This window comes from Coregonus lavaretus (assembly GCF_964263955.1).
Source record: "Coregonus lavaretus genome assembly, chromosome: 4".
NCBI lineage: Eukaryota > Metazoa > Chordata > Actinopteri > Salmoniformes > Salmonidae > Coregonus > Coregonus lavaretus.
In genome coordinates this window covers 59569220-59596296 of record NC_139991.1, presented here as the reverse complement: position 1 = coordinate 59596296, position 27077 = coordinate 59569220, and the positions used below count along the sequence as shown (strand labels likewise).

At 42.3% G+C, this 27077-nt stretch overlaps 2 protein-coding genes across 5 annotated transcripts; both read right to left on the bottom strand.

Moving 5' to 3' along the window:
• On the bottom strand, positions 1-9131 carry LOC311128248 (cytotoxic granule associated RNA binding protein TIA1-like). Of its 4 annotated transcripts, none has more exons than XM_084160289.1 (12): positions 8896-9131; positions 7363-7459; positions 6232-6330; positions 4675-4729; positions 4341-4428; positions 3882-3957; positions 3438-3546; positions 3207-3302; positions 2996-3080; positions 2633-2771; positions 2230-2378; positions 1-1662 (listed from the first exon to the last, which is right to left on the bottom strand). In XM_084160289.1, the coding sequence occupies exons 1-12, from the start codon at positions 8922-8924 to the stop codon at positions 1524-1526; spliced, it is 1161 nt and encodes a 386-aa protein (XP_084016415.1). In that variant the 5' UTR covers positions 8925-9131; the 3' UTR covers positions 1-1523. The 4 variants fall into 4 exon arrangements, with proteins under 4 accessions (XP_084016415.1, XP_084016413.1, XP_084016414.1 ...); XM_084160287.1 differs by having other exon boundaries at positions 2621-2771; positions 8896-9119; XM_084160288.1 differs by having other exon boundaries at positions 2230-2375; positions 2621-2771; positions 8896-9012.
• A 1087-nt stretch (positions 9132-10218) lies between these two features.
• dtwd2 (DTW domain containing 2) lies at positions 10219-18210 on the bottom strand. Its single transcript, XM_084159405.1, has 6 exons — positions 17966-18210; positions 16971-17061; positions 15351-15445; positions 15009-15261; positions 14672-14803; positions 10219-10670 (listed from the first exon to the last, which is right to left on the bottom strand). The coding sequence occupies exons 1-6, from the start codon at positions 18142-18144 to the stop codon at positions 10491-10493; spliced, it is 930 nt and encodes a 309-aa protein (XP_084015531.1). The 5' UTR covers positions 18145-18210; the 3' UTR covers positions 10219-10490.
• Positions 18211-27077: the final 8867 nt, after the last annotated feature.

Below are 27077 nucleotides of genomic sequence, written 5' to 3'. Positions count from 1 at the left end.
TGTTTATACACATCAGCATTTTAATGGGACAAAGCAAGAACACGTTATAGCATCAGCAACATCCCCCCCCCCCAAAAAAACACTGCCTCAAAACATAAGGTCTATCCTTAGGCACTGCCTACTCTACGATAATTGGTTGGTTAAAATTAAATTAACTCAAAATAAGGCAACACAATGGGTCTCATCCAACTGTATTATTTAAAGAACTCCATGGGGGGAGGGGAGGGGGGGGGGGGGGGGGGGCACAGTGCAAAATTATGATCCATTCAAGTTTATTTTTACGATTGATAACTATTTACTACTTTGTCATAAAAAAAAGGTCAATATTTAAGTTTTATACACAGAATTACTTTAATTCTACATTACTTTTCAGTCTAGATCATTTTTGCACTGCAGATCGCTCTCCTCAGGCCCCTGGAAGAATCAAATGTTGCACTGTCCCTACATCATCATGGACCAGCATTTAACAGTGACGCTAATATGCCCCAGTCTAGATTAATGATCCCCAGCCCTGCCCCGCCTGTCAAAAAAAGCAAGCAAGCTTCCATAATTAACACGAGGTTTTTTCCCCCTCTATACAGCTTCAGAACAGTTGAACAGACTTTGTTTGGTTATTTACATACAAAATAGTATATGTACGTACGTAAGCCCTCCTAAAAGAAAAGTTTCAAAAGGAAAAAAGTGGAATGCAAAACAATTCAAAATACCTAGAATTTGTGTAACATCAAATTTTGTGAAAAGGTAACTAAGTAATAGTATTGTGCAATATTTGTCTGCCTTTAAAAGAAAGATGAACAGTGGCAGTAATCCCTGCAATTGTTTCTTAGTTGAGATATTGAAATTAAAAAAAAAAAATACAACAGTTGACATCCATTTGATTCATTTTTTATAAACATAAAAAACAAAAAAGGTTCTTACATTTCACATGATTCCATGGTGTCATTGCTTTAAACATTTCTTTAAAATGACAGTCCCAAAACAAAACAACAAAAAGGCAAAGCTCGTTTCTTAACGATATCAGCAGTTGAAATCGTTCTAAACAAACAAACGAGAAAAAGCAAATCCAAAATAAGTCATTATCATGTATTTTATTCATTTAATAGTACTTTTTAATTAAAAATGGCATAGTCCTTTTTGATTCATGAGTCAGTCGATCTGACACCGGGCCAAAGACCTTTGTAGGTGTGTGTACATGGGTGTGTGTGTACATGGGTGTGTGTATGCGCATATATATATATACATACACACACACACACACACGTGTGTATCTTATATACCAGGACTAGGCAACTCTATTGCCATTGACACACAAACTTTTCCTCCTCCTCTTCTCCACCTTAAAACGTACATGTAAAAACCAGGTTGGGTGGGGGGACGGACAGGGGAACCCCCCCTCCCCGCCATAGAGTTCTTAATCATGTTGTAAAAGACGGGGCACATGATGGTCCCCCCCCCCACCCCCTTTATAGGATCCCTGTTGTGGAGGGTAGGAGGCCAATGCTGGGCCGCCGGGCCAGCGCTGATCAGTGGGTGTGGTAGCCAGCGGTGCCCATGCCGGACTGGTTGGCCAGCACAGTCCCGTTGACTCCCTGTCCAGGCTCCACCACGCCTCCGTTACTGACTGCTCCCACGCCCGTCCACCCTGCACCCGCCTGTAAATGACTACACATAGAGAGACAGCATGGAGGTTAGAGGATAGGTGAAGGATGGGGAGAGAAAAGGTGTAAACCCAAAATGGGTGATGGTTAAAGGGCAGGAGGGTAAAGGTAATGAGTGAGTGCAACGACATGAACAAGAAGCAAGACTGATCTTCAAGGGCCACTAATGTTATACAAGTCTCCTCATTTTACATTTACATTTTAGTCATTTAGCAGATGCTCTTATCCAGAGCGACTTACAGGTAGTGAATGCATTCATTATTATTATTTTTTTTTAAATATATTTTTTCATACTGGCCCCCCGTGGGAATCGAACCCACAACCCTGGCGTTGCAAATGCCATGCTCTACCAACTGAGCTACATCCCTGCCGGCCATTCCCTCCCATACCCTGGACGACGCTGGGCCAATTGTGCGCCGCCCCATGGTTCTCCCAGTCGCGGCCTGCTACGACAGAGCCTGGATTCGAACCAGGACCTCTAGTGGCACAGCTAGCACTGCGATGCAGTGCCTTAGACCACTGCGCCACTCGGGCCTTGTTAACTTCCCTCTAGGAGTCCATGAGTACTCACTTGAATCCCTGCTGGTTCCAGGCCTGTCCGTAGACACCGTAGGTGGGCACCTGCCACCCGTTTGGGACGTACTGGCCAATCTGCTGGGCGTTACCGTACCACTGGGCATACTGGCCGTAGGGCTGCGCTGCAAACCCGATTTTGTTCTGCTGTGGAGACAACACTTAGGGTTCAAACTATGTCATGGATCAACTAATGGATCAAAATGGGTCAACTATGTTTTTCTGTTTCCCTTAGCTATCCCACTTTGCTCTGTGCTTATGGGCAACTGCTACCGCAAGCCCTCTAAAGCTGAGCATGTAGATATGTAATAACATAAATATGTAATACACAGATATGTAATAACAAAGACAGTAAAAAGGATGTTGTATGAGAAAGGAAGTGCTGTTACCTGCGGTCTTACCTGAGGCATCTGTACCTGCTGCATGGGGCTGACCATGTCTGTGGTCTCTTTCCCCCAGTAACACTTCACCACGTGACCATCTATGGACGTTCCATTCACTGACACTATGGCGTGGGCCGCTCCCTCGTGGGAGTTGAACCTAGACCAGGGTGAGACACAGGTGAGAGGAAAATCTCCTAATCAACTTCAAGGTCACCATCAGGGCTCTTCCCATCGAACTAGAGATGCAGACACCTGGTCAAGCAGTCAAAAGTTCAGTGTTTTCAACTGGAGATGACCAGGTTTTGCTGTGATTCTGGGTTACTCTGTGGGAATAAGGGCTTCTGTACCAGTGTATTCTGTAGACGATGTGCATGGACTTACCTCACAAATGAGTAGCCTTTGTCTGGGAAAACTCTGATCTCCATGATCTGGCCGAAGGGGGTGAAGGTCTGCCTCATCAGTTGCTCTGGAAACAACAAGGTACATGAGTAAGGAATGGGTCACCAATGACATCACATATTCCCTCTAAATAACCTGCAAGTCATGTCATGACTTCCATATTACACAGTACAGATTGTCTTGAGGTTCTGACCTGTGAGTCCTGTTGTGACTCCTCCACAGTAGACGGTACAGTTGCTGGGGCTGGACTGGTTCACAACCTCTTCAAATGACAGGTGCTTGGTGTTTGCTACTCCACAGTGGAGAAGAACAGAAGGTTGATTTAAAACATGAATGGGAAAATAGATGGCAAAAAAAAATATCATTTGAATGCCAGCAGGTGTGTGCGAGTCATTCTTTGGAGTGGTGTGTGTGTCTAACTCACTCTCGTAGGTGGCTTTGGGCGCAGGGGGCTTCCTGGTGGCCCAGTTCGTCCTGATCTGCCGTCCTCCCAACCACTGACCTCCCATCTGTTGGATGGCATTCTCTGCATCCTACACACAAAAGCATACCATTTATAATGCATAGTGGTAGTAATAAGTCGCTCTGGTTAAGAGCGTCTGCTAAATGACTAAAATGTAATGTAAATGTAATAATGGTATAACCTAGAATCTAAATCTTGTCTTCACCCATGTAAACTCTATAGTTCAAAGTAGCTACTGAACTACAGGGTGGTATTTGCTTGGCTAAACATTGATGGGTGTTGTCTGAGGGGGGACACAAAGAAGAAATGGAGGCTCACACTTTGCTCTGATGCTAATGATTTCATGTAAACCACAAACTCAAGATGCTGCACAGTAAGCTGAGGTTGGGAGGGGCGGGCACTCACCCATTTGTTGAAGAAGGACACAAAGCCATAGCCTTTAGATTTGCCAGTAGCCATGTCTTTCACCACCCGAGCATCACTGTGGACAGACAGACTACTGTTAGCAAGACAATAGGAAGTTATGGTCTCTGGCCACTGAATCCATCTGTGTTTCTAGGAAGCTTTTCCTTGCCACCGTCTCACTGGGTTGCTGTCCAGGGAGGTGTCGGCCCCACGTTGCTGTAAAGCACTGGATGATAAGTATGATTCTAAGAAGTGCTGTGAAAAGTATTTAATTAGCTACTTGTTGAGAGACATACTCCAAAAAGACCTGTAGATAACATATTTTACAGATGAATGCTACGAGTACAGCTTGTTCTCATGTTCAATCAATACATTCACGATTGAAGGAACAGATCTTTGTAGTGTTTTGAATAAGCATAACCGAGATAACTGGGGTAGGGAGAAACAGAGAACACTCACGATATCCTCCCAAAGGGGGCGAAAGCAGCTTTGATGTCATCCGTGGTGATTTCAGGACTGAGGTCTCCAACGAAAACGTGGAAGTGATCTGAACACAGACAGAATCATATGTATAATAATACATTTTTGAAGATTACAAAAGGTCAACTCATTTAGGCACCAATGCTAACAATTCTTGGAATAATCTTGGATAACACAAGTGTGCTCTAAATGCACCATACAAAGTCTAGCCACATTTTATTAATTCTTAAGTTTCCATGCTTTATATAGGCACTACTCCTTTAACACAGTTAGGTATGGTGCATGTCAAAGTATTAATGGAGATAGTACTCACTGCTTGTGTCTTTCTTCTGGCTGCTAGGGGTTGTTGCCCAGTTCACCTTGACCTCCTAAAGAAGAGAAAGAGATGGAAAGAGAGAAAAAGATAGAGGGGGATGGAAAGAGGGGTGAAAAGCAAGCCTTACTTGTACAGCACGCGTCTGTCAGCCTATTAGAGGGCTTGTTGTAGTCACACCAGTGATAGAGGGAAAGCCTGGTCACACTCAGACTACGTCACAATTCAGTCTCACCGTCTAATCAATCAAATTTGGAACAAAACGTCTAGGAAGTAAAAAGGTCCAAATAACAAGGGACTTACAAACAAGTGAATTTTACGAACTTGTATTACTCCTCAAATGGTCCTTCAATACCTGTTGAGGATAAAATATTTTCAACTGAATGTGTCTTTAGAGATATAAATAGTATTGTTATTATTTGGATTCTTTATGCAAAGGGTTTTTGCAAAAGAACACATTGTACAGAATAATAAATGGGGGTAGGGTAGAAGTATAGAAGTGTTATTTGAAACCGGTCAATTCGGGACACTACTTAGAAAGATTACACAACCCAACCAGGTTTAAAGTCATTGGACATGCTGCCAATATTAATTGGCTATGCCAAGTCTTCTCTTCTGAGCATGAAACTGTACATGGGTGACATCCAGACACTGTTTATACCAGTAGGATTAAGTAGTATGTAGAGTAGTAGGCCTACTAGCTACAACCAATCTGGGATGGCCAGGGTCAGGTGATAGCACAGAATCCCAAATCAGTAGCTAGCAAAAAAAAAAACATCTTATCAACAGGAGTTTCAAAGTGTTTGAATTCAAGTGCAATCCGTCTTCCACGCTCCTTCATTAAGTATCTCCCCCCAGGTCAAAGGAACCAGATGTTTAACTTACATTGCGACATCTGCAGGCTTCAAACCCAAATGAATGGGAAAGATTGGCACCATCTAATTCAGTCAAATTACACAGTGTCAAACTTCCCCATTAATTAGAGATTGAGGCCTGCAGATTGTTCCTAATTTATATAGAATGGCATCTACACAACATATGTGTGGAATATGTAGTCTTATCTTTAGACACTTGAGGGATGGATACAGATTTTGGGGTGAAGAACAAAGTAGCCTACCGTTGTAAGGAATGCTGCCAGACCATTCAAATGTAGCCTACTTAAGTATAAAACATTTTTTATGTTTCTGGTGTTGTGGTATTATTGATCAATGAGGAAACTCTTTCCATGCATGTCATACTTCCTGATGTTTAATGTAAACTGTTAAAGTTAAACTGATAACACGATTCAGTGCGATACCCAGTCAATGACACTCAGTCCCAAATCAACCCCAAGCCCCTACCCACTCCTCATTGGGCCGCCATATTGCTTGCACCCATCTGTCCTTTCCAGACCTACATCAAGTCAAGTGTCTAGGGATAAGGTCTAGGGGTTGATTTGATTACAACTCTGCTTCAATTCCTTCCTCCTCTTCTTCTTTGGCCAACCCTCTCCTCCTTCCCTCCCTCCCCAGCCCAAGCCGACCCAACCAGACTCACCCTGTAGATACGATAGCTTACCTTACCCATTATTTTACGACCGTTCATGGCTGCGAGTGACGAGGCAGCGTGCCTGTGTTCGTAGAACTCCACAAAGCAGTATGGGTCATTACCTGCCGTCTGGAGGGGAATAGGGGACAGGAACTTTAACACCAGACCTTCCCACCGTTTCATCCTACCATTGTAAAATATAGGCCAAGTTGAGTCTCCTTACAATGTAAAGCATGTTAAGCCCCAGCTAGCCTATATAAATAAAATCCATTATCATTCATCATCATTTACAGATTAGCCAAACAATTTTCCCTCTATTTAGCTTGACAGACTCAGGATCTCAATGTTAATCAAACCCAGAGGAAAGTCTCCCAACAGTACAGTACAATGTGTTCTTAAACCGGCACCTGGCTATTATTGGTCAAAGCTGTTCTGTCCTATTTGGCTAGTCAGTCCTGGGTCTCTTTCAGTGAGTGCCAGATAAAGCAGTAGTGTGTAGGACAGATATCCCCTCTGTCATGTAGAACAGGGAATTGTGTGGTCATCTTTGTTTTTCTATAGGCTTTATACATAAAATTCCCATCTGCAATGTGTTGCAGACCACTGAATAGGCCCTTAGTCATGGTCTGCGTTCAGTAGGCACAAAAGTAGAGATGTTTTTTTTCTTTCAACGAGCCCAATTAGAGCTGTGATGTTAAACCGAAAATTATCGACACCGACCATACCAAACACTTATCGCAGGCATTTTGCTGATATTGTTCATTAAGATAAATAGCCTATACTAGAGAAATGTGAAGTTTGAAATGAAATACATTTGCTAATATGGGTGATTGTTAATGGGACAATTGATGCCTACAACCATCAAACTAGTAGTATAAATTTATCATTTACAAAAATTGTGGTTCACATTCATATTTTAAACGTATCCTATTCATTGTTATCCCCACAATTCAGGCAATTTATGGCAATATGGATTTTTGTCCATAATGCTGAGCTCCAAGTCTAATCATAATGCTCTTTTTGTTTTTCCTTTCAAAACCTTCTCTCCCATTTGTTCTGACTGAACATGGCACAGTGGTAAGTAATTCTGACTTGAATCAAAGGGGAATCTGATTGGAGAAGGTTCCCTACTAGCCAATAGGCAGGTTGATATAGACTCACATCTACTATCATTTTACAGCTCTTGCAGGGGCCGATCTGGCCGAACAGCTGCATGATGAGGGCTTCGGTCACATCCCGGGACAGGTTCCCCACATACCTGCAGCACATTGACAACACATCAGCATGGACACCCTGGGCTCAGCAAATACAAGACACACAAATGCTCCACTTAGCTGACAGACAAGGAAGTGTGGTTGTGAAGATTTAAAAAAAGGTATAGTTCACCATCTACAATGTACAGCTGTATGAAACCATCTGGAATTGTTTCTTATTTTGGGATGAACTGTCCCTTTAACTCAGTGTATTCTCCCTCACAGCTAACAATTAGGATATTGGGATTTCACATCTTAAAATGGATACCAGCCCAAGCAAGGCACCGTATAACCACAGTGGCCACATGAAGAAGACAACTGAGGTTAAACTAAAACCATAACATAGCAGAGGGCAGTGCCATTCAAAACCAGTCAAATAACGTTAGCCAGCTTTGTTTGGAAAGTAGACACCTGGCTTTTACAGCTACCGAACATAATATTTGCAACATTTTCACGACAGATTCTGTTAGTGTCACAGTTTGTGTCTGCTGCAAGAACTAACACAAATGTATAGAGTAAGTTAACATTCACGGTTAGAATTTCCTAAAGCTAGGCGCCTAGGCCCCAGAATCTGAAACTTGGTATCGACAGGACTAGGCCGCGCTTTCACATTCAACAATTTCCATATGTGCATTTTCATACATGGCCAGTGTCGTAGTTCCAACCCAACACACTCATGTTAGCTAGCTGACAAACCCAACCTGAATCTCAGATTTGTAGAGGTATGGTAGCTAGCTAGCCAACATCAACAGATAACACATTGATGTCCGACGATTATTGGTCATTGATGTATGCCGACCAGTGTAGGTATAGCTAGCTAGCCAACGTTAGCAGGTAGGTTATGATTTCTCTAATACTGTATCGACACCGGTGTAGAAAGGTGTCGGGCTGACGACAACAGCATTGTTCAGCATGATGCTGAAGCTAATTTAGAGGCCCGACATGCTGCCGACAAGAGTTAGTAAGCAAGATAGCATGATTAGCAGGCTAACTAGCTAGTCTTCATCAAATATGATATTATTACCAAAATATTCACAATTATTCACAGTTAACTCCCATAGGCGAATAAGAACATCACAATATCTCTAAATGTTGAGATCTAAAAGGTGGCTTTCGACACAATTATGCAAGTCGCAACAATGTTCTCTTCTACAGCATAGCTGGCTACAATGCCTTTGTCTAAAAAATGGACACGTCTGACATGTTGTTAGTTAGCTCGCCTATTAGCCAGTGCATTTTCATCATAAACCCAGTTGGCTGGCTCACAACCAGCTAGCTAATAAACAGGAGGGTAGAGAAATGACTGACATGATTATTATGAACCACATATTATGAAAATGCAATTGACACATAAGACCGATACATGCACTGCCACATGATACTTGAAATAAATGGTCAGTCGGCTAGCTAATACTGTTATCGTGCCGCTATTCATACATACAGGGTCTTGGGTGTTTCGTCGTCCATCATATTTTCCGACCGAGTGAGAGATCGAACCCTGAGAGAAAAATCCACGTGTGTCGTATTCTATGATGACCTTGGATTCTTGCGCCTTTATCCTATTTTGCTGATGTCCACTGAGCGATATCCAAAAATGTTTTAATGCGCAGTAAATCGCTCCGCCGCCCCTGCTAACTTCAATTATGAACAATAGAAAAGAGACATAAAATGGCGGAGAAAGAAAGCGGATATATCGCATCGCTGAGGAAAAGCATCGCATGCGCACTGTGGCTTTGGTGAAAGTACTGGCAGGATGGCGCGATGGCCAAAATAAGACTTGTAATGCAACGATTGATTAACAGTAACATATGATTTGTGCTATGGATGGCATGTTGAATATTTGGTTTTATGTGTATGTAAAATGTAGGAGAAAATTGGGATATAATGTAACAAAACACGTGCGCCGCCCGGGAATCGAACCCGGGTCGCAAGAATGGGAATCTTGCATGATACCACTACACCAGCGGCGCGTTATAGCAACTGGGAGAATTTGAGATTCTAAGCCTTCACTGCAGTACTGTATAACATCCTTCTTCATCCCTTCACTTGCATTTTTATTTATTAAACGCATTCCTCTTGCCAATGAATTTGAATGAGACCGGGTTAGGTCAAAGACTGTTCAGGTGTCCTCACTGAAGTTCTATGCACCATCAGCGGTGTAAAGTACTTAAGTAAAAATACTTTAAAGTACTACTTAAGTCGTTTTTTGGGGGGTATCTGTTCTTTACTTTACTATTTATATATTTTTGTCAACTTTTACTTTTACTATACATTCCTAAAGAAAATAATGTACTTTTTACTCCATACATTTTCCCTGACACCCAAAAGTACTTGTTACATTTAGAATGTTTAGCAGGACAGGAAAATGGTCCAATTCACACACTTATCCAGAGAACATCCCTGGTCAGCCCTACTGCTGCTGATCTGGCGGACTCACTAAACACCAATGCAAATGATTTCTGAGTGTTGGTGTGCCCCTGACTTTCCACAAATAAATACAAATCCAGAAAATCATGCTGTCTGGTTTGCTTAATATAAGGAATGTTAAAATTATTTATACTTTTACTTTTGATACTTAAAGATATTTAACACCAAATACTTTCAGACTTTTACTAAAGTAGTATTTCACTGGGTAACTTTCACATGAGTCATTTTCTATTAAGGTATCTTTACTTTTACTCAAGTAAGACAACTGGGTACTTTTTCCACCAATGTGCACCATGCCATCAGGTTCTGCATAATCAAATTAGACAGCAGACACTTTACTTATTCATAATTTATTTCAACACATGTATAAAAACAAATAAGACATTTCAAATAACCACACATTGGATTGGAAATATGGGGGTAGAAACACCATCCACACCCATCCAATGGTTTTAAATCCTTGAGGGGTCTGAATTTCAGTGCTCTGCACACATCTGGGAAAGGTAGAAGAAATGTTGATTAATCCAAATTGCACTCAGGTCAAAAGTAGTGAACTATATGAGGATAGGCCAGGGTGTTCTTTTATTTCAGACACAACCTAGTAGTCCCTCATCTAGGGCAGATGTGCTGGTTAGTAATAAGGTTCTCCATTCTCTTGATCTTGCGTTTGTTCGTGGGCATCTGTTTGTCATACATGCCGTGTCGTATCAGGTGTTCCTTGCTGTGGTGGACAAGGGCCCCATGCTGCAGCTGGAAGGAGCAGAGAGCCTGCAGAGGCTTCAACAGAACCTGGAAGGGACAGGAAGAGGAAATGTACAGTCACGTACAGGCAGGTTGCTGCAAAGGGCCGTCCGCCATCATGGTGTGGGTCTGTAGCAGTCTTATGCTCAGGAGCAGTGTTGGGGTCGTTACTCACAAAAAGTAATATATTATCCATTACGCGTTACTGATTTCAACAATTACTTTACTTATGACTCCTTGGGAAAAGTAATTTGTTACACTACTCGTCATATTACTTTTTCGCATTACATCCCAAAATGTTAGACGTCCTCACTAAATGTAAACAATGTCAACGTTACGTTACGTAGGCCTAGGGCTGTTACGATGACCGTATTACCGCCACACCGGCAGTCACGAGTCATGATGGCAGTCAAATTCCACGTGACCGTTTAGTTACAGTAATTAGGCTTCTCCAAGCTCTGATGCTGCTGATGGTCATTAGAAGCCTAACAAACTTGCTAACTGCCTGGTACCCCGCACTCTACTGTCCCTCTAATCACTCTGACATCAATGCAAATCTAATCGGAAATCTAATCAATCACTTCATGAGAGCCCATGAGCTGATGTTGCGCAACATTTCTATAGGCTATGCAATTGCATGAGAAAACAGAGTGATGGCCTCATCCTCCACCCGTTCTGCCAGTCACATTCTGTTAAAGGTCCCCAAAGCACACACATCCCTGGGTCGCTCCTCTTTTCAGTTCGCTGCAGTTAGCGCTGGAACGAGCTGCAAAAAACAGTTAAACGGGACAGTTTTATTTCCATCTCTTCATTCAAAAAGACTCAATCATGGACACTCTTACTGACAGTTGTGGCTGCTTCGCGTGATGTATTGTTGTCTCTGCCTTCTTGCCTTTGTGCTGTTGCCTGTGCCCAATAATGTTTGTACCATGTTTTGTGCTGCTGCCATGTTGTGCTGCTGCCATGTTGTGTTGCTACCATGTTGTAGTCATGTGGTGTTGCTACCATGCTGTGTTGCCATGTGTTGCTGCCATGCTATGTTGTTGTCTTAGGTCTCTCTTTATGTAGTGTTGTCTCTTGTCGTGATGTGTGTTTTGTCCTATATTTTTATTTTTAATCCCAGCCCCCGTCCCTGCAGTAGGCATTTTGCCTTTTGGTAGGCCGTCATTGTAAATAAGAATTTGTTCTTCACTGATTTGCCTAGTTAAATAAAGGTAAACCAAAAAAAGCTTTCTATAGGCTAGGTATACTATATTTATTTCTCAACTTTCCTAATATTAAGCACATTGCTTCTCTTTAAAAACAGGAGTATAGCCTACCTGGCTGGCATGAAAATGAACCACGGAAAAGCGTCCTCCATTCGCTATTTAAATGAATAGAATACGTATTTTTTTTCGAGACAGTTGCATGATAATGGTCCATTCTAAATCAACGCAAATTTCACACATATATTATTTAGTATATGTAAATACAATTTTAAATCAAGAATAGTGTGATGGGTGACAATATTAGCCTATCACTTGTGAATTATATATTATTTTTACATTTTAGTCATTTAGCAGACGCTCTTATCCAGAGCGACTTACAGTTAGTGAGTGCATACATTTTTTCATACTGGCCCCCCGTGGGAATGATGCCCAGCTTAAGGCAAACAGCGCATGCTTTTTGTTGTGCTACTTTTTGAAATCATAGTCGCACACCTCATGTAGCCTAGCCCATAGGCCGATATGTTTTGATAAGGTTTGTATCACAACTAAAGTGGCCAAATAACTTTTTTTAAATGGAGCACATTAATCCGCTTTACAACGGGTGTAGAGCCTAACTGGCATACATATGCAGCGCATGAGTTTCAAGTTTGGGGATGATAATTTTCACCATAAAAATGCACTTTTATAATAAAAGTTTACATGCATAATCGCATTTATGGTCACTTTTGAGAATGGTGTTTTCCTGCTAATGGACCACCTCCCGAGTGGCGCAGTGGTCTAAGGCTGTGCCACTAGAGATCCTGGTTCGAATCCAGGCTCTGTCGTAGCCGGCCGCGACCGGGAGACCCATGGGGTGGCGCACAATTGGCCCAGGGTAGGGGAGGGAATGGCCGGCAGGGATGTAGCTCAGTTGGTAGAGCATGGTGTTTGCAACGCCAGGGTTGTGGGTTCGATTCCCACGGGGGGCCAGTATGAAAAAATAAAATAATGTATGCACTCACTAACTGTAAGTCTCTCTGGATAAGAGCGTCTGCTAAATGACTAAAATGTAAAAAATATGTGCTTATAGCCTACTGCCATGTGCGCATTGCTGCACTTATCATGTGAAGAAATAGCCTAACATTTTAAGCTAAACATTCTCATGTTGTGTCAGGCTCATTGCTTAAAACAGTTTTTTTGATGCTAGTGGTTTTATTAATTTGGGATCTATCGCATCCCACAACTGTCCCAGACTATGTTTGGAATATTTATTTATTGCACAGAATAGGTCAACTTTTGTACCATGGGGGATAGTAGATTGACATAGGCTAATGCTTTTGCTGTTTGTTAGGCCTACTCATCTTGTTGCCTGACCAAAAGTCAATGTGGACAGTTCTTCCAATATCTTCAATATGCGCCTAGGAATTGGATAAGGACATGCGCAGTTGCGTCCCCGATGTGTCGGTCTCCACTTGTAGCATGTGAGAAAGACCCGGTCATGTGACTCAGAGCCACGTGAGTGAGAGGTGCAGTGTGTGTGTGAGTGAAGGGAATTCTAATTATTATATTCAGCCCAAGGGCACAACGGCCACTGGCCGCAAAAGGCACAGATTTTTTTAGGGGGCATTATGGCCACACAAAGGGGATGCAGCCGAGAAATTCGAGGCATTATCAAGTGCTTGTCAAATTGTGAATGGGAGACTGATGAAGTGTGTACAGCCTCTAAATAAAACATATAGGAGTACCTGTTTCTTTGTCAAAGCTATTCGCTGCTCTGGCACCCCAATGGTGGAACAAGCTCCCCCACGACACCAGGACAGCGGACTCACTGACCACCTTCCGGAGACACTTGAAACCCTACCTCTTTAAGGAATACCTGGAATAGTATAAAAGTAATCCTTCTAGCAAATCTTGTCTGCTAAATGAAATAGTGTAGCCCACAGCCATATGGCATAGCCAGATCAGGCCCTAACATAAGAACAACTCAGAGTATGCTATTCTGTTCTTCTGAAATAGACTACATTTTCTTCATATCATGTTTCTTTAGACTTGTAGGTCTGCCCCACCACCACAGCCCTACGGTAGACCTATACACCAAAACAAGTATCGTAATAATGACAGATTCTACCATGGATAAGGGCAGCATTTCGTCTACTACATGCCCCGCTACAAGCTTGTTCAGCTCTCCCTAGTTTACAGCCTGTCCTCCTGAATGATTAAAATCAAGCCTTGGTTGTTTGGATGAGATAGGCCTACAGTCATCTTCAGCAGCAGTGGTCAGGTCTTGGGGGTCTTTCGATACGTGTTTTGTGTTGGCGTGTTGCCTTTGCAGAGTACTTCCACACTGAGAAAGTCAATGTTTTAGATGCTGCTGTCATTTTTCATCTCTCTCACTAAAGCAGTTAGTAGTAGTGCGTGCGTAAACAGGAACTTGGTGACACTGAGGACGAAAACTATTTGAATCTGGGATGGGTTTAAAAAATATATATTGCACCAACAGAGAGGGAATAATAACCACAAATATTTATTTGGATCAATAACTGCAATAGGAAGGGAATGATAACAAAAGTAACAACCTATTTCTTTGATCAGAAACTATAATATTATTACTCAAATTGAAGCAATAACTCCATTACATTACTCATTACTATAAAATGTAATATTATTACTGTAATGCGTTGCTTTATAACACATTACCCCCAACACTGCTCAAGAGGGTATGGTCAGGAGGGTAGAAGTTGTGAGATGTTATAGAAAGTACAGATAGAAATCGATGTGTATATTTTATCGTGTAGAACAAGTATGAATGTCTGTATATATGATTGTCATGTCACGTACAGTATAGGTCTATATGGTACCCACCTCCTGTATTGCTTCGTTCCTCTCTAGGATGGACAGGGTGACAGCAGCACACTCCAGGGTGGACAGGCAGATGTTTGATGGCTGAGAACGGATCACATACTGGCTAGTCTGCTCACTCCTGCTCAGCTGTACCTGAAATACACAACGTAGCAGACTCCATTTCCACACTACAAATAACCAGACTATATACTTGAAAGCCCTTGATTTAGCTTGTAGTTTGCACTTTTGGGACTATTGCATTGGCTCAATTGTACTTAATCATTACACCCCTGGTGTAAAGCACCCTGGTTCCATTATACTCAATCTAATGTGCCCCGTTGGAGTATAGCTGTCCCACCTGTTTGGGCTGGTGGAGCAGGGTGTTTCTGAGGAACATATCTTTGGCCTGGCTCCAGGTGCCGTCGATGATGATGACGTTGTGTTCCACTGCCCTTACAAATTGCTCCCCCATCCTGTCCAGGTTGTCCTGGTCCTGGTCTTCCTGGTCCCGGTCTTGTTTCTGGACTAGCTCCTCCAGGTTCTGAGCATCTGGACCCGGGTACAGGATCAGGGTTCTGCTGTCTTGACACACTGCAGCCAGCTCTGGGTTCCTGTAAGGCAGAGAGAGAGGCAACATGTTTACAGAGAATTATGTACATGTAATGTTCAGTATCGGACAAACATAAAGATAAATGTTTACCTCTCTTTATTGAATCTCCTTCCCACCAAGACCTTGCATTTTCCTGGGGGCAAGCACGCAGCAAGGAGAGGAACGGTACGAAGCGCTCGACTCTCCTGAAAACACAGAGAAAACCATTTCCATTGTTGAATAGAAATTCTTATTTTTGCTGACACAGTACCCAACCACACAAACACACACTGGCTCAGAGCAGCATAGGGTCAGCTGCTGAGCAGTACCCCTGGAGCAGTTTGGGGCCTTACTCAAGGTCAAAACTCAGGGTTGTGAGTGGGTCGTTCCATATCATTTTAATCACTTTATTAATGTACCCCTTATGATTTGAATGAAACCTTCCATACATGTTTGCCCATGGTAGTAGTGGTCAGAAAGTGACTTTTTGGACCTGAATGCCAAAACATTCAGGAGATGGAGGTGCTCAAAGTTGACCCAGTTTGCCTACTCCACCCTACCATGAGACAGCCATGTCTTCATCACTGATTTTGATATATACTAAACAAAAATATAAACGCAGCATGTAAAGTGTTGGTCCCATGTTTCATGAGCTAAAATAAAATATCCCAGAAATGTTCCATACTCACAAAAAGCGTATTTCTCTCAAATGTTGTGCACAAATTTGTTTACATCCTTGTTAGTGAGCATTTCTCCTTTGCCAAGACAATCCATCCACCTGACAGGTGTGGCATATCAAGAAGCTGATTAAACAACATGATCATTACACAGGTGCTGGGACAACAAAAGGCCACTCTTAAATTGTGCAGTTTTGTCACAACACAATGCCACAGATGTCTCAAGTTTTGAGGGAGCATGCAAGTGGCATGCTGACTGCAGGAATGTCCACCAGAGCTGTTGCCAGAGAATTCAATGTTAATTTCTCTACCATAAGCTGCCTCTAATGTCGTTTTAGAGAATTTGACAGTCCGTCCAACCGGCCTCACAACCACCGACCACGTATAACCACGCCTGCCCAGGACCTCCATATCCGGCTTCTTCACCTGCGGGATCGTCTGAGACCAGCCACCCGGACAGCTGATGAAACTGAGGAGTATTTCTGTCTGTAATAAAGCCTTCGTGTGGGGAAATTCATTCTGATTGGCTGGGCCTGACTCCCAAGTGGGTGGGCCTATGCCCTCCCAGGCCCACCCATGGCTGCGCCCCTGCCCAGTCATGTGAAATCCATAGATTAGGGCCTAATGAATTCATTTCAATTGACTGATTTCCTTATATGAACTGTAACTCAGTAAAATCGTTGAAATTGTTGCATGTTGCGTTTAGATTTTTGTTCAGTATAATTTGAATGCTTATAAAACAGGGTTGTCAAACTGTTCAATGATTTATTGAAAAAAAAATGTTTTTAATTAAAATAGTCATTTTTTAAGCTTTAACATCAATTATCTAAAAACTCCGATTTTTTTCATGTTCATATATGTTGTAGCTTAGAACCTATTTTACATTCTGAGGTGTTTGTGTTGTGCCTGCCATCAGTTGAGACACAGCATACACTTGAATACAGGGTGGTTTCGTTCAAATCAAAAGGGGTGCAATCAGAAAGTGATTGAAATCATATGGAACGACCCCCCCCCCCCACACACACACACACACACACACACACACACACCCCACCTCTGCAGGATGCTGTACGATGTACAGACACGTGGAGATCTCCAGGGGGTGGACTGGCAGGAACGGGCAGAGGCACACCTTCTGGGGACGGCTGTTTGGAGAGAAGAGGAGAGGGTGAAGATATGTCCCAAACAGTCTTAAATAAATACCTTCCTCATCGCAGACCTTCATATGTGACTACCAGGGAGAGGTGAAAGGTATACTTATGGTGGATGACTACCGAGAATTTGCTTTCACCTGTCCACAAATCAGGAAAGGAGACAAGGACACAGTACTGGGGTGTATTCATTACGCTGATTCTGTTGTAAAACGTTTAGTCTGTTGCACAAACAATTTGCAACAGAAACTGTTAACTTAAACGAGAGTTTGTATTGGTAGGTCCCTCCCCGTTAAGTATAATAATAATAATAATATGCAATTTAGCAGATGCTTTTATCCAAAGCGACTTACAGTCATGCCTGCATACATTTTTACGTATGGGTGGTGCCCTGTTTGCTTCCTGTTGAGTCTGGTAAACCGTATAAATTGCAAGACTATTTGATAAGTAACCTACCCCTAGTCCCGCGAGGGACTCCTTCCACATATCGTCTCGATAGAAGCAGCAGAATACGTCATGGTGAGAATGAATATTCTCCTGTAGCTAGCTAGTCTCTCTCAGGCGGGTTGCCTCCAAGGCTCCCACAATGTACCAATGTTCCAGGGGTCTAATCATTAGTTCAAACTGTTGCGTTTTGCAACGAAACCTAAAGTTTCTATTTGACAAATTCAGGTAGGTCCCTCCCCGTTTCGTTCGCATCCGTGTAATCAATACAGTCCAGCTGTAGCTACAGAATTGTAACGGGATATGTGATGGTCCATTACAGTAACTAGCTAATCCTAAATATTCGACTATGATGAAAAGCTTTCAATCACACACTATCAATCAATGGTGGTGGCAAAGATACTGGTAACTTATATATTTTGTGGTGGTGCTCCCAGCCTCCCACTGAACTTACCAACATCGTAAACATGTGGGTCGTCTCTCGCAGATATCTACAGGCAGAGATCGCAGATCCACAAAGCCGTCCACGTCTTCATCATCTTGCGAAGAAGAGCTGCCACAATTGGCAGATTCAACTGGAGCAAGAGGGTGGTTTAGGGAAAGATTTGAGAGACCTCGGCATGTTGTGTCCATTATAAATGTATGGGACACTAAAAAAATGAAGAGAGACTCGTATCAGAATCTCGTCAGTAACATTACAAGTACTTCCGGGTCACAGAATTTCGGAAACGTTCTAAATAAAAGTCCCCCACGTAATAGTAGAATGGTGTCATTAACCTGTATTCATGGTATATGAAAATGATTTATATTTGTTCAGGAATTAATATTTGTTCACATTTTCATTCAATTTGGGATTGAAAACATGTTCCAAGGTTAAATAAATGCCCCCAATGCAAATCACTGTATATCAGAGGAGGCTGGTGGGAGGAGCTATAGGAGGATGGGCTCATTGTAATGACTGTATTGGAATCAATGGAACGGAGTCAAACACGTTGTTTCCATGTGTTTGATTTGTTTGGTACCATTCCATTGATTCAATTACAGCCATTACAATGACCCGGTCCTCCTATAGCTCCTCCCACCAGCCTCCTCTGCTTTATATGCATTACATATTACATAAAACCATTCTTTGTCCCGACATAAAAGTGGGGTGGAGAGTACTCAGTAGGGTCTATAGAAACTATATATAGTGTCATTTCATGGGGCTCTGAATAATACGGAGTGTTGCTGGCCTTTTACTGTGGTCAAACAGCTTAAAATGGGGTGCCTGGACACTAGTACTGAGTGATTAGTGCTTTTTGAGGTCGGTTCGGTTTCGGTTTGATTATAAAAATATTATCACGGTTTTCGATTTCAATGATTTTTTTTAGACATGAAATGCACTATGTGTTATGTGGGTTGAATGCTGTAACAACACACAATAAAACAATTAATAAAAGTTCCATGATGGTAGTGACTGCCCATTACTGCTTATCACTTATTAACAATCATTTATTCACATTGTTGTACTTTAATACAATATTTCAGTTGTTGTGTATATTACATTTGTTTTTATTTGATTACTTTATTATTTCATTCCAAGTCAACATCTCATCTCTATAGAGTTGCTGTCTATGCTGTCTGACAAAATCACAATTTTAGTAGTTCTTTAAAGTAAATAAGGCATACTTTTATGGCTGCTGAATACCAACTATCAATCACTTAGATCATGTATTTTCAGGTAGAGATACCTTGTGAAGCCACTGCTCTTTATCCCTCTCGATTACGCATTCTTCTTTCTTCTCTCTGTCCACCGGCATGTAGGCGCGCAATGGATTATGGTCATTGTAGTTAATTACTATGTTTTTTTTTCTCTCACTACACTATGTAGAATATTGGCCTGTTGGAAACTACAACTCCCTACTACATCACACAGTTTGGGCTTGATCTAATGATGTATATAAACCCTGGATTGCTGATACTATACATTGTTGGCCATTGAGAGCTTTTGAAGCCACCGGTCAGCCATATTGGCACTCCCCAGTAGGAGCAGTCCTCCAAAGGAATTAATGGAATTCTACAATATTTCAATTAAATGTGTCAAGGACAAAATTGCATGCAATTTTTATTTTTAATGTAGTGGGGACAGTAACATTAGTCATCTCCAAAAAAGTTTACTTTAAGGAACATTTTTATATACAGTACCAGTCAAAAGTTTGGACATAACTACTCATTCCAGGGTTTTTCTTTATTTCTACTATTTTCTACATTGTAGAATCACAGTGAAGACATCACAACTATGAAATAACACATATGGAATCATGTAGTAACCAAAAAAGTGTTAAACAAACCAAAATATATTCTATATTTGAGATTCTTCAAATAGCCACCCTTTGCCTTGATGACAGCTTTGCACACTCTTGGCATTCTCTCAACCAGGTTCACCTGGAATGCTTTTACAACAGTCTTGAAGGAGTTCCCACATATGCTGAGCACTTGTTGGCTGCTTTTCCTTCACTCATCCTAAACCATCTCAATTTGGTTGAGGTCGGGGGATTGTGGAGGCCAGGTCATCTAATGCAGCACTCCATCCCTCTCCTTCTTGGTAAACTAGCCCTTACACAGCCTGGAGGTGTGTTGGGTCATTGTCCTGTTGAAAAACAAATGATAGTCCCACTAAGCCCAAACCAGATGGGATGGCGTATCGCTGCAGAATGCTGTGGTAGCCATGCTGCTTAAGTGTGCCTTGAATTCTAAATAAATCACAGACAGTGTCACCAGCAAAGCACCCCCACACCATCACACCTCCTCCTCCATGCTTTACGGTGGGAAATACACATGCAGAGATCATCCGTTCACCCACACTGCATCTCACAAAGCCACGGCGGTTGGAACCAAAAATCTCAAATTTGGACTCCAGACCAAAGGAAAAATGTTCATTGCTCGTGTTTCTTGGCCCAAGCAAGTCTCTTCTTCTTATTGGTGTCCTTTAATAGTGGTTTCTTTGCAGCAATTCGACCATGAAGGCCTGATTCACAGTCCCCTCTGAACAGTTGATGTTGAGATGTGTCTGTTACTTGAACTCTGTGAAGTATTTATTTGGGCTGCAATTTCTGAGGCTGGTAACTCTAAAGAACTTATCCTCTGCAGCAGAGGTAACTCTGGGTCTTCCATTCCTGTGGTGGTCCTCATGAGAGCCAGTTTCATCATAGCGCTTGATGGTTTTTGCGACTGCACTTGAAGAAACTTTAAAAGTTCTTGAAATGTTCCGTATTGACTGACCTTCATGTCTTAAAGTAATGATGGACTGTTGTTTCTCTTTGCTTATTTGAGCTGTTCTTGCCATAATATGGACTTGTTACCAAATAGGGCTATCTTTTATTTGGATTTCATGTAACGGACATACACAAAATAGTCCAAATTGGTGAAGTGAAATGAAAACAATAATGTGTTTCAAAGAATTCTAAAAAATAAATTACGGAAAAGTGGTGCATGCATATGTATTCACCCCCTTTGCTATGAAGCCCCTAAATAAGATCTTGTGCAACCAATTACCTTCAGAAGTCACATAATTAGTTAAATAAAGTCCACCTGTGTGCAATCTAAGTGTCACATGATCTCAATATACAGTGGGGAGAACAAGTATTTGATACACTGCCGATTTTGCAGGTTTTCCTACTTACAAAGCATGTAGAGGTCTGTAATTTTTATCATATGTACACTTCAACTGTGAGAGACTGAATCTAAAACAAAAATCCAGAAAATCACATTGTATGATTTTTAAGTAATTAATTTGCATTTTATTGCATGACATTAGTATTTGATACATCAGAAATGCAGAACTTAATATTTGGTACAGAAACCTTTGTTTGCAATTACAGAGATCATACGTTTCCTGTAGGTCTTGACCAGGTTTGCACACACTGCAGCAGGGATTTTGGCCCACTCCTCCATACAGACCTTCTCCAGATCCTTCAGGTTTCGGGGCTGTCGCTGGGCAATACGGACTTTCAGCTCCCTCCAAAGATGTTCTATTGGGTTCAGGTCTGGAGACTGGCTAGGCCACTCCAGGACCTTGAGATGCTTCTTATGGAGCCACTCCTTAGTTGCCCTGGCTGTGTGTTTCGGGTCGTTGTCATGCTGGAAGACCCAGCCACGACCCATCTTCAATGCTCTTACTGAGGGAAGGAGGTTGTTGGCCAAGATCTCGCGATACATGACCCCATCCATCCTCCCCTCAATGCAGTGCAGTCGTCCTGTCCCCTTTGCAGAAAAGCATCCCCAAAGAATGATGTTTCCACCTCCATGCTTCACGGTTGGGATGGTGTTCTTGGGTTGTACTCATCCTTCTTCTTCCTCCAAACACAGCGAGTGGACTTTAGACCAAAAAGCTATATTTTTGTCTCATCATACCACATGACCTTCTCCCATTCCTCCTCTGGATCATCCAGATGGTCATTGGCAAACTTCAGACGGGCCTGGACATGCGCTGGCTTGAGCAGGGGGACCTTGCGTGCGCTGCAGGATTTTAATCCATGACGGCGTAGTGTGTTACTAATGGTTTTCTTTGAGACTGTGGTCCCAGCTCTCTTCAGGTCATTGACCAGGTCCTGCCGTGTAGTTCTGGGCTGATCCCTCACCTTCCTCATGATCATTGATGCCCCACGAGGTGAGATCTTGCATGGAGCCCCAGACCGAGGGTGATTGACCGTCATCTTGAACTTCTTCCATTTTCTAACAATTGCGCCAACAGTTGTTGCCTTCTCACCAAGCTGCTTGCCTATTGTCCTGTAGCCCATCCCAGCCTTGTGCATGTCTACAATTGTATCCCTGATGTCCTTACACAGCTCTCTGGTCTTGGCCATTGTGGAGAGGTTGGAGTCTGATTGAGTGTGTGGACAGGTGTCTTTTATATAGGTAACGAGTTCAAACAGGTGCAGTTAATACAGGTAATGAGTGGAGAACAGGAGGGCTTCTTAAAGAAAAACTAACAGGTCTGTGAGAGCCAGAATTCTTACTGGTTGGTAGGTGATCAAATACTTATGTCATGCAATAAAATGCAAATTAATTACTTAAAAATCATACAATGTCATTTTCTGGATTTTTGTTTTAGATTCCGTCTCTCACAGTTGAAGTGTACCTATGATAAAAATTACAGACCTCTACATGCTTTGTAAGTAGGAAAACCTGCAAAATCGGCAGTGTATCAAATACTTGTTCTCCCCACTGTATATACACCTGTTCTGAAAGGCCCCAGAGTCTGCAACACCACTAAGCAAGGGGCACCACCAAGCAACGGCACCATGAAGACCAAGGAGCTCTCCAAACAGGTCAGGGACAAAGTTGTGGAGAAGTACAGATCAGGGTTGGGTTAGAAAACAATATCCGAAACTTTGAACATTCCACGGAGCACCATTAAATCCATTATTAAAATATGGAAAGAATATGGCACCACAACAAACCTGCCAAGAGAGGGCTGCCCACCAAAACTCACGGACCAGGCAAGGAGGGCATTAATCAGAGAGGCAACAAAGAGACCAAAGATAACCCTGAAGGAGCTGCAAAGCTCCACAGCGGAGATTGGAGTATCTGTCAATAGGACCACTTTAAGCCGTACACTCCACAGAGCTGGGCTTTACGGAAGAGTGGGCAGAAAAAAGCCATTGCTTAAAGAAAAAAATAAGCAAACACATTTGGTGTTCGCCAAAAGTCATGTGGGAGACTCCCCAAACATTTGGAAGAAGGTACTCTGGTCAGATGAGACTAAAATTGAGCTTTTTGTCCATCAAGGAAAACGCTATGTCTGGCGCAATCCCAACACCTCTCATCACCCCGAGAACACCATCCCCACAGTGAAGCATGGTGGTGGCAGCATCATGCTGTGGGGATGTTTTTCATCAGCAGGGACTGGGAAACTGGTCATAATTGAAGAAATGATGGATGGCGCTAAATACAGGGAAATTCTTGAGGGAAACCTGTTTCAGTCTTCCAGAGATTTGAGACTTTGATGGAGGTTCACCTTCCAGCAGGACAATGACCCTAAGCATACTGCTAAAGCAACACTTGAGTGGTTTAAGGGGAAACATTTAAATGTCTTGAAATGGCCTAGTCAAAGCCCAGACCTCAATCCAATTGAGAATCTGTGGTATGACTTAAAGATTGAGGTACACCAGTGGAACCCATCCAACTTGAAGGAGCTGGAGCAGTTTTGCCTTGAAGAATGGGCAAAAATCCCAGTGGCTAGATGTGCCAAGTTCATAGAGACATACCCCAAGAGACTTGCAGCTGTAATTGCTGCAAAATGTGGCTCTACAAAGTATTGACTTTGGGGGGGGGTGAATTGTAATGCACGCTCAAGTTTTCAGTTTTTTGTCTTACTTCTTGTTTGTTTCACAATAAAACATATTTTGCATATTCAAAGTGGTAGGCATGTTGTGTAAATCAAATGATACAAACCCCCCAAAAATCAATTTTAATTCCAGGTTGTAAGGCAACAAAATAGGAAAAATGTCAAGGGGGGTTAATACTTTCGCAAGCCATTGTATATATATATATATATATAGTGGGGGAAAAAAGTATTTAGTCAGCCACCAATTGTGCAAGTTCTCCCACTTAAAAAGATGAGAGAGGCCTGTAATTTTCAGCATAGGTACACGTCAACTATGACAGACAAAATGAGATTTTTTTTCTCCAGAAAATCACATTGTAGGATTTCTAATGAATTTATTTGCAAATTATGGTGGAAAATAAGTATTTGGTCAATAACAAAAGTTTCTCAATACTTTGTTATATACCCTTTGTTGGCAATGACACAGGTCAAACGTTTTCTGTAAGTCTTCACAAGGTTTTCACACACTGTTGCTGGTATTTTGGCTCATTCCTCCATGCAGATCTCCTCTAGAGCAGTGATGTTTTGGGGCTGTCGCTGGGCAACACAGACTTTCAACTCCCTCCAAAGATTTTCTATGGGGTTGAGATCTGGAGACTGGCTAGGCCACTCCAGGACCTTGAAATGCTTCTTATGAAGCCACTCCTTCGTTGCCCGGGCGGTGTGTTTGGGATCATTGTCATGCTGAAAGACCCAGCCACGTTTCATCTTCAATGCCCTTGCTGATGGAAGGAGGTTTTCACTCAAAATCTCACGATACATGGCCCCATTCATTCTTTCCTTTACACGGATCAGTCGTCCTGGTCCCTTTGCAGAAAAACAGCCCCAAAGCATGATGTTTCCACCCCCATGCTTCACAGTAGGTATGGTGTTCTTTGGATGCAACTCAGCATTCTTTGTCCTCCAAACACGACGAGTTGAGTTTTTACCAAAAAGTTCTATTTTGGTTTCATCTGACCATATGACATTCTCCCAATCCTCTTCTGGATCATCCAAATGCACTCTAGCAAACTTCAGACGGGCCTGGACATGTACTGGCTTAAGCAGGGGGACACGTCTGGCACTGCAGGATTTGAGTCCCTGGCGGCGTAGTGTGTTACTGATGGTAGGCTTTGTTACTTTGGTCCCAGCTCTCTGCAGGTCATTCACTAGGTCCCCCCGTGTGGTTCTGGGATTTTTGCTCACCGTTCTTGTGATCATTTTGACCCCACGGGGTGAGATCTTGCATGGAGCCCCAGATCGAGGGAGATTATCAGTGGTCTTGTATGTCTTCCATTTCCTAATAATTGCTCCCACAGTTGATTTCTTCAAACCAAGCTGCTTACCTATTGCAGATTCAGTCTTCCCAGCCTGGTGCAGGTCTACAATTTTGTTTCTGGTGTCCTTTGACAGCTCTTTGGTCTTGGCCATAGTGGAGTTTGGAGTGTGACTGTTTGAGGTTGTGGACAGGTGTCTTTTATACTGATAACAAGTTCAAACAGGTGCCATTAATACAGGTAACGAGTGGAGGACAGAGGAGCCTCTTAAAGAAGAAGTTACAGGTCTGTGAGAGCCAGAAATCTTGCTTGTTTGTAGGTGACCAAATACTTATTTTCCACCATAATTTGCAAATAAATTCATTAAAAATCCTACAATGTGATTTTCTGGATTTTTGCCTGTCATAGTTGATGTGTACCTATGATGAAAATTACAGGCCTCTCTCATCTTTTTAAGTGGGAGAACTTGCACAATTGGTGGCTGACTAAATACTTTTTTCCCCCACTGTATAAATTACATATTGGCTTATAGAGAGAAAACTATTCTAGGTGCAGAAGTCAAAGGTGGGTTGGGATTACTCACTAGGATCTGTAGAATCTACATATGGTGCAGTGGAGGCTGCTGAGGGGAGAACGGCTCATAACAATGGCCGGAACGAAGCAAATGGAATGGCATCAAACACCTGGAAACCATGTGTCTGATATATTTGATACCATTCCCCTGACTCCGCTCCAGTCATTACCACGAGCCCGTTCTTCCCAATTAAGGTGCCACCAACCTCCTGTGATATGGTGTTACTTCATGGGGGACTGAGGTCTATATACCCAGCAACACTTTCTACTCCACTCACTCCATTCACCGCAATGCAATACACTGTAGGCTTAAAGGTGATTAGGTACTTCTAAGACACAATGTAAACAATGATGGACTGGCATACCTCTTAACAACCTAGATTAACCAAATGATGATGAGCCAGTTGCGCCTTTTACACATTTGAATCAGCTCAAGTCCAGCCTTAACCTGTGCCAAAAAATGCATCTTGGCCTAATAAATGATGTCAAACGACTTAAAATGGAGCCATTGGACACTATACGGTAAAAACAATCGATTTTGTGTCCATAAAACCAGGGTCCACTCTACTCACTAGAGTCCCTAGAATACAAAACAGCCATTCCCCTCTTCAAGCCTCTTCCTTCGAGTAAAGGGATGAGGTCCACCAAGGCCACAACAGCAAAGCTCTGCAACCTGGTCTCAGAGCATTTCATATGATTCTGTACGTAAATTTGAGATACTCCATTTAGTATATGTTGCGCTTCGTATGGTATGTATTCATTTGGGGATGTCCATCACCCAGATCGTATGATATGTGACGCGCTCTATCATAATCTGTCAGAAATCGTAATGGCTAATTTGCATATAAACTGTGCTTTAGTCCCCAATATTTGTTTTTGCTTTTTGGGGGTTTCATCTGGTTTTATCAAAACAGTCTTTGCTTTCATAATCTGAATGTATTATTGCCAAATTCTGAGTATAAATATCGTTTTTAATTTTATAAACCTAGGATGAAACATAGCAACAGAGCACATTCACATCGGTTCGGTGGATGCTAGCTTGCTTGTAACACATCACGTTGGGCTTTCGCTGCCCTATTTTACAGTTTCTGCACTATTAAAACCCTTCCCTATTCCCGAAATCATTAATTAATAACAAACTAGCTAGCTAGCTATATATATATATATATTGAATAAAGCTACAATAGGCTATTCAATCAGATGATTTTCTTGTTTACCCAATCAAAGTTACTGTGGTCCCGTGTGGCTCAGATAGTAAAGCATGGCACTTACAACGCCAGGGTTCGATTCCTACGGGGGACCAGTAGAAATGAAAATGTGTCCACTCACTACTGTAACTCGCTGTGGATAAGAGTGCCTGCTAAATGACG

Coding starts and splice junctions, on each gene's coding strand:
- LOC311128248 (XM_084160287.1), bottom strand. CDS start 8,924: ATGATGGACGACGAAACACCCAAGACCCT. Junction 3,958..4,340: donor GCCCCCTTTGGGAGGATATC/GTGAGTGTTCTC, acceptor GTCTGTCCACAG/TGATGCTCGGGTGGTGAAAG. Junction 2,772..2,995: donor AAAGGCTACTCATTTGTGAG/GTAAGTCCATGC, acceptor ACCCTGGTCTAG/GTTCAACTCCCACGAGGGAG.
- dtwd2 (XM_084159405.1), bottom strand. CDS start 18,144: ATGGACACAACATGCCGAGGTCTCTCAAATCTTTCCCTAAACCACCCT. Junction 17,062..17,965: donor CCCACATGTTTACGATGTTG/GTAAGTTCAGTG, acceptor CTCTCCAAACAG/CCGTCCCCAGAAGGTGTGCC. Junction 15,262..15,350: donor AGGAGATTCAATAAAGAGAG/GTAAACATTTAT, acceptor TCTGCCTTACAG/GAACCCAGAGCTGGCTGCAG.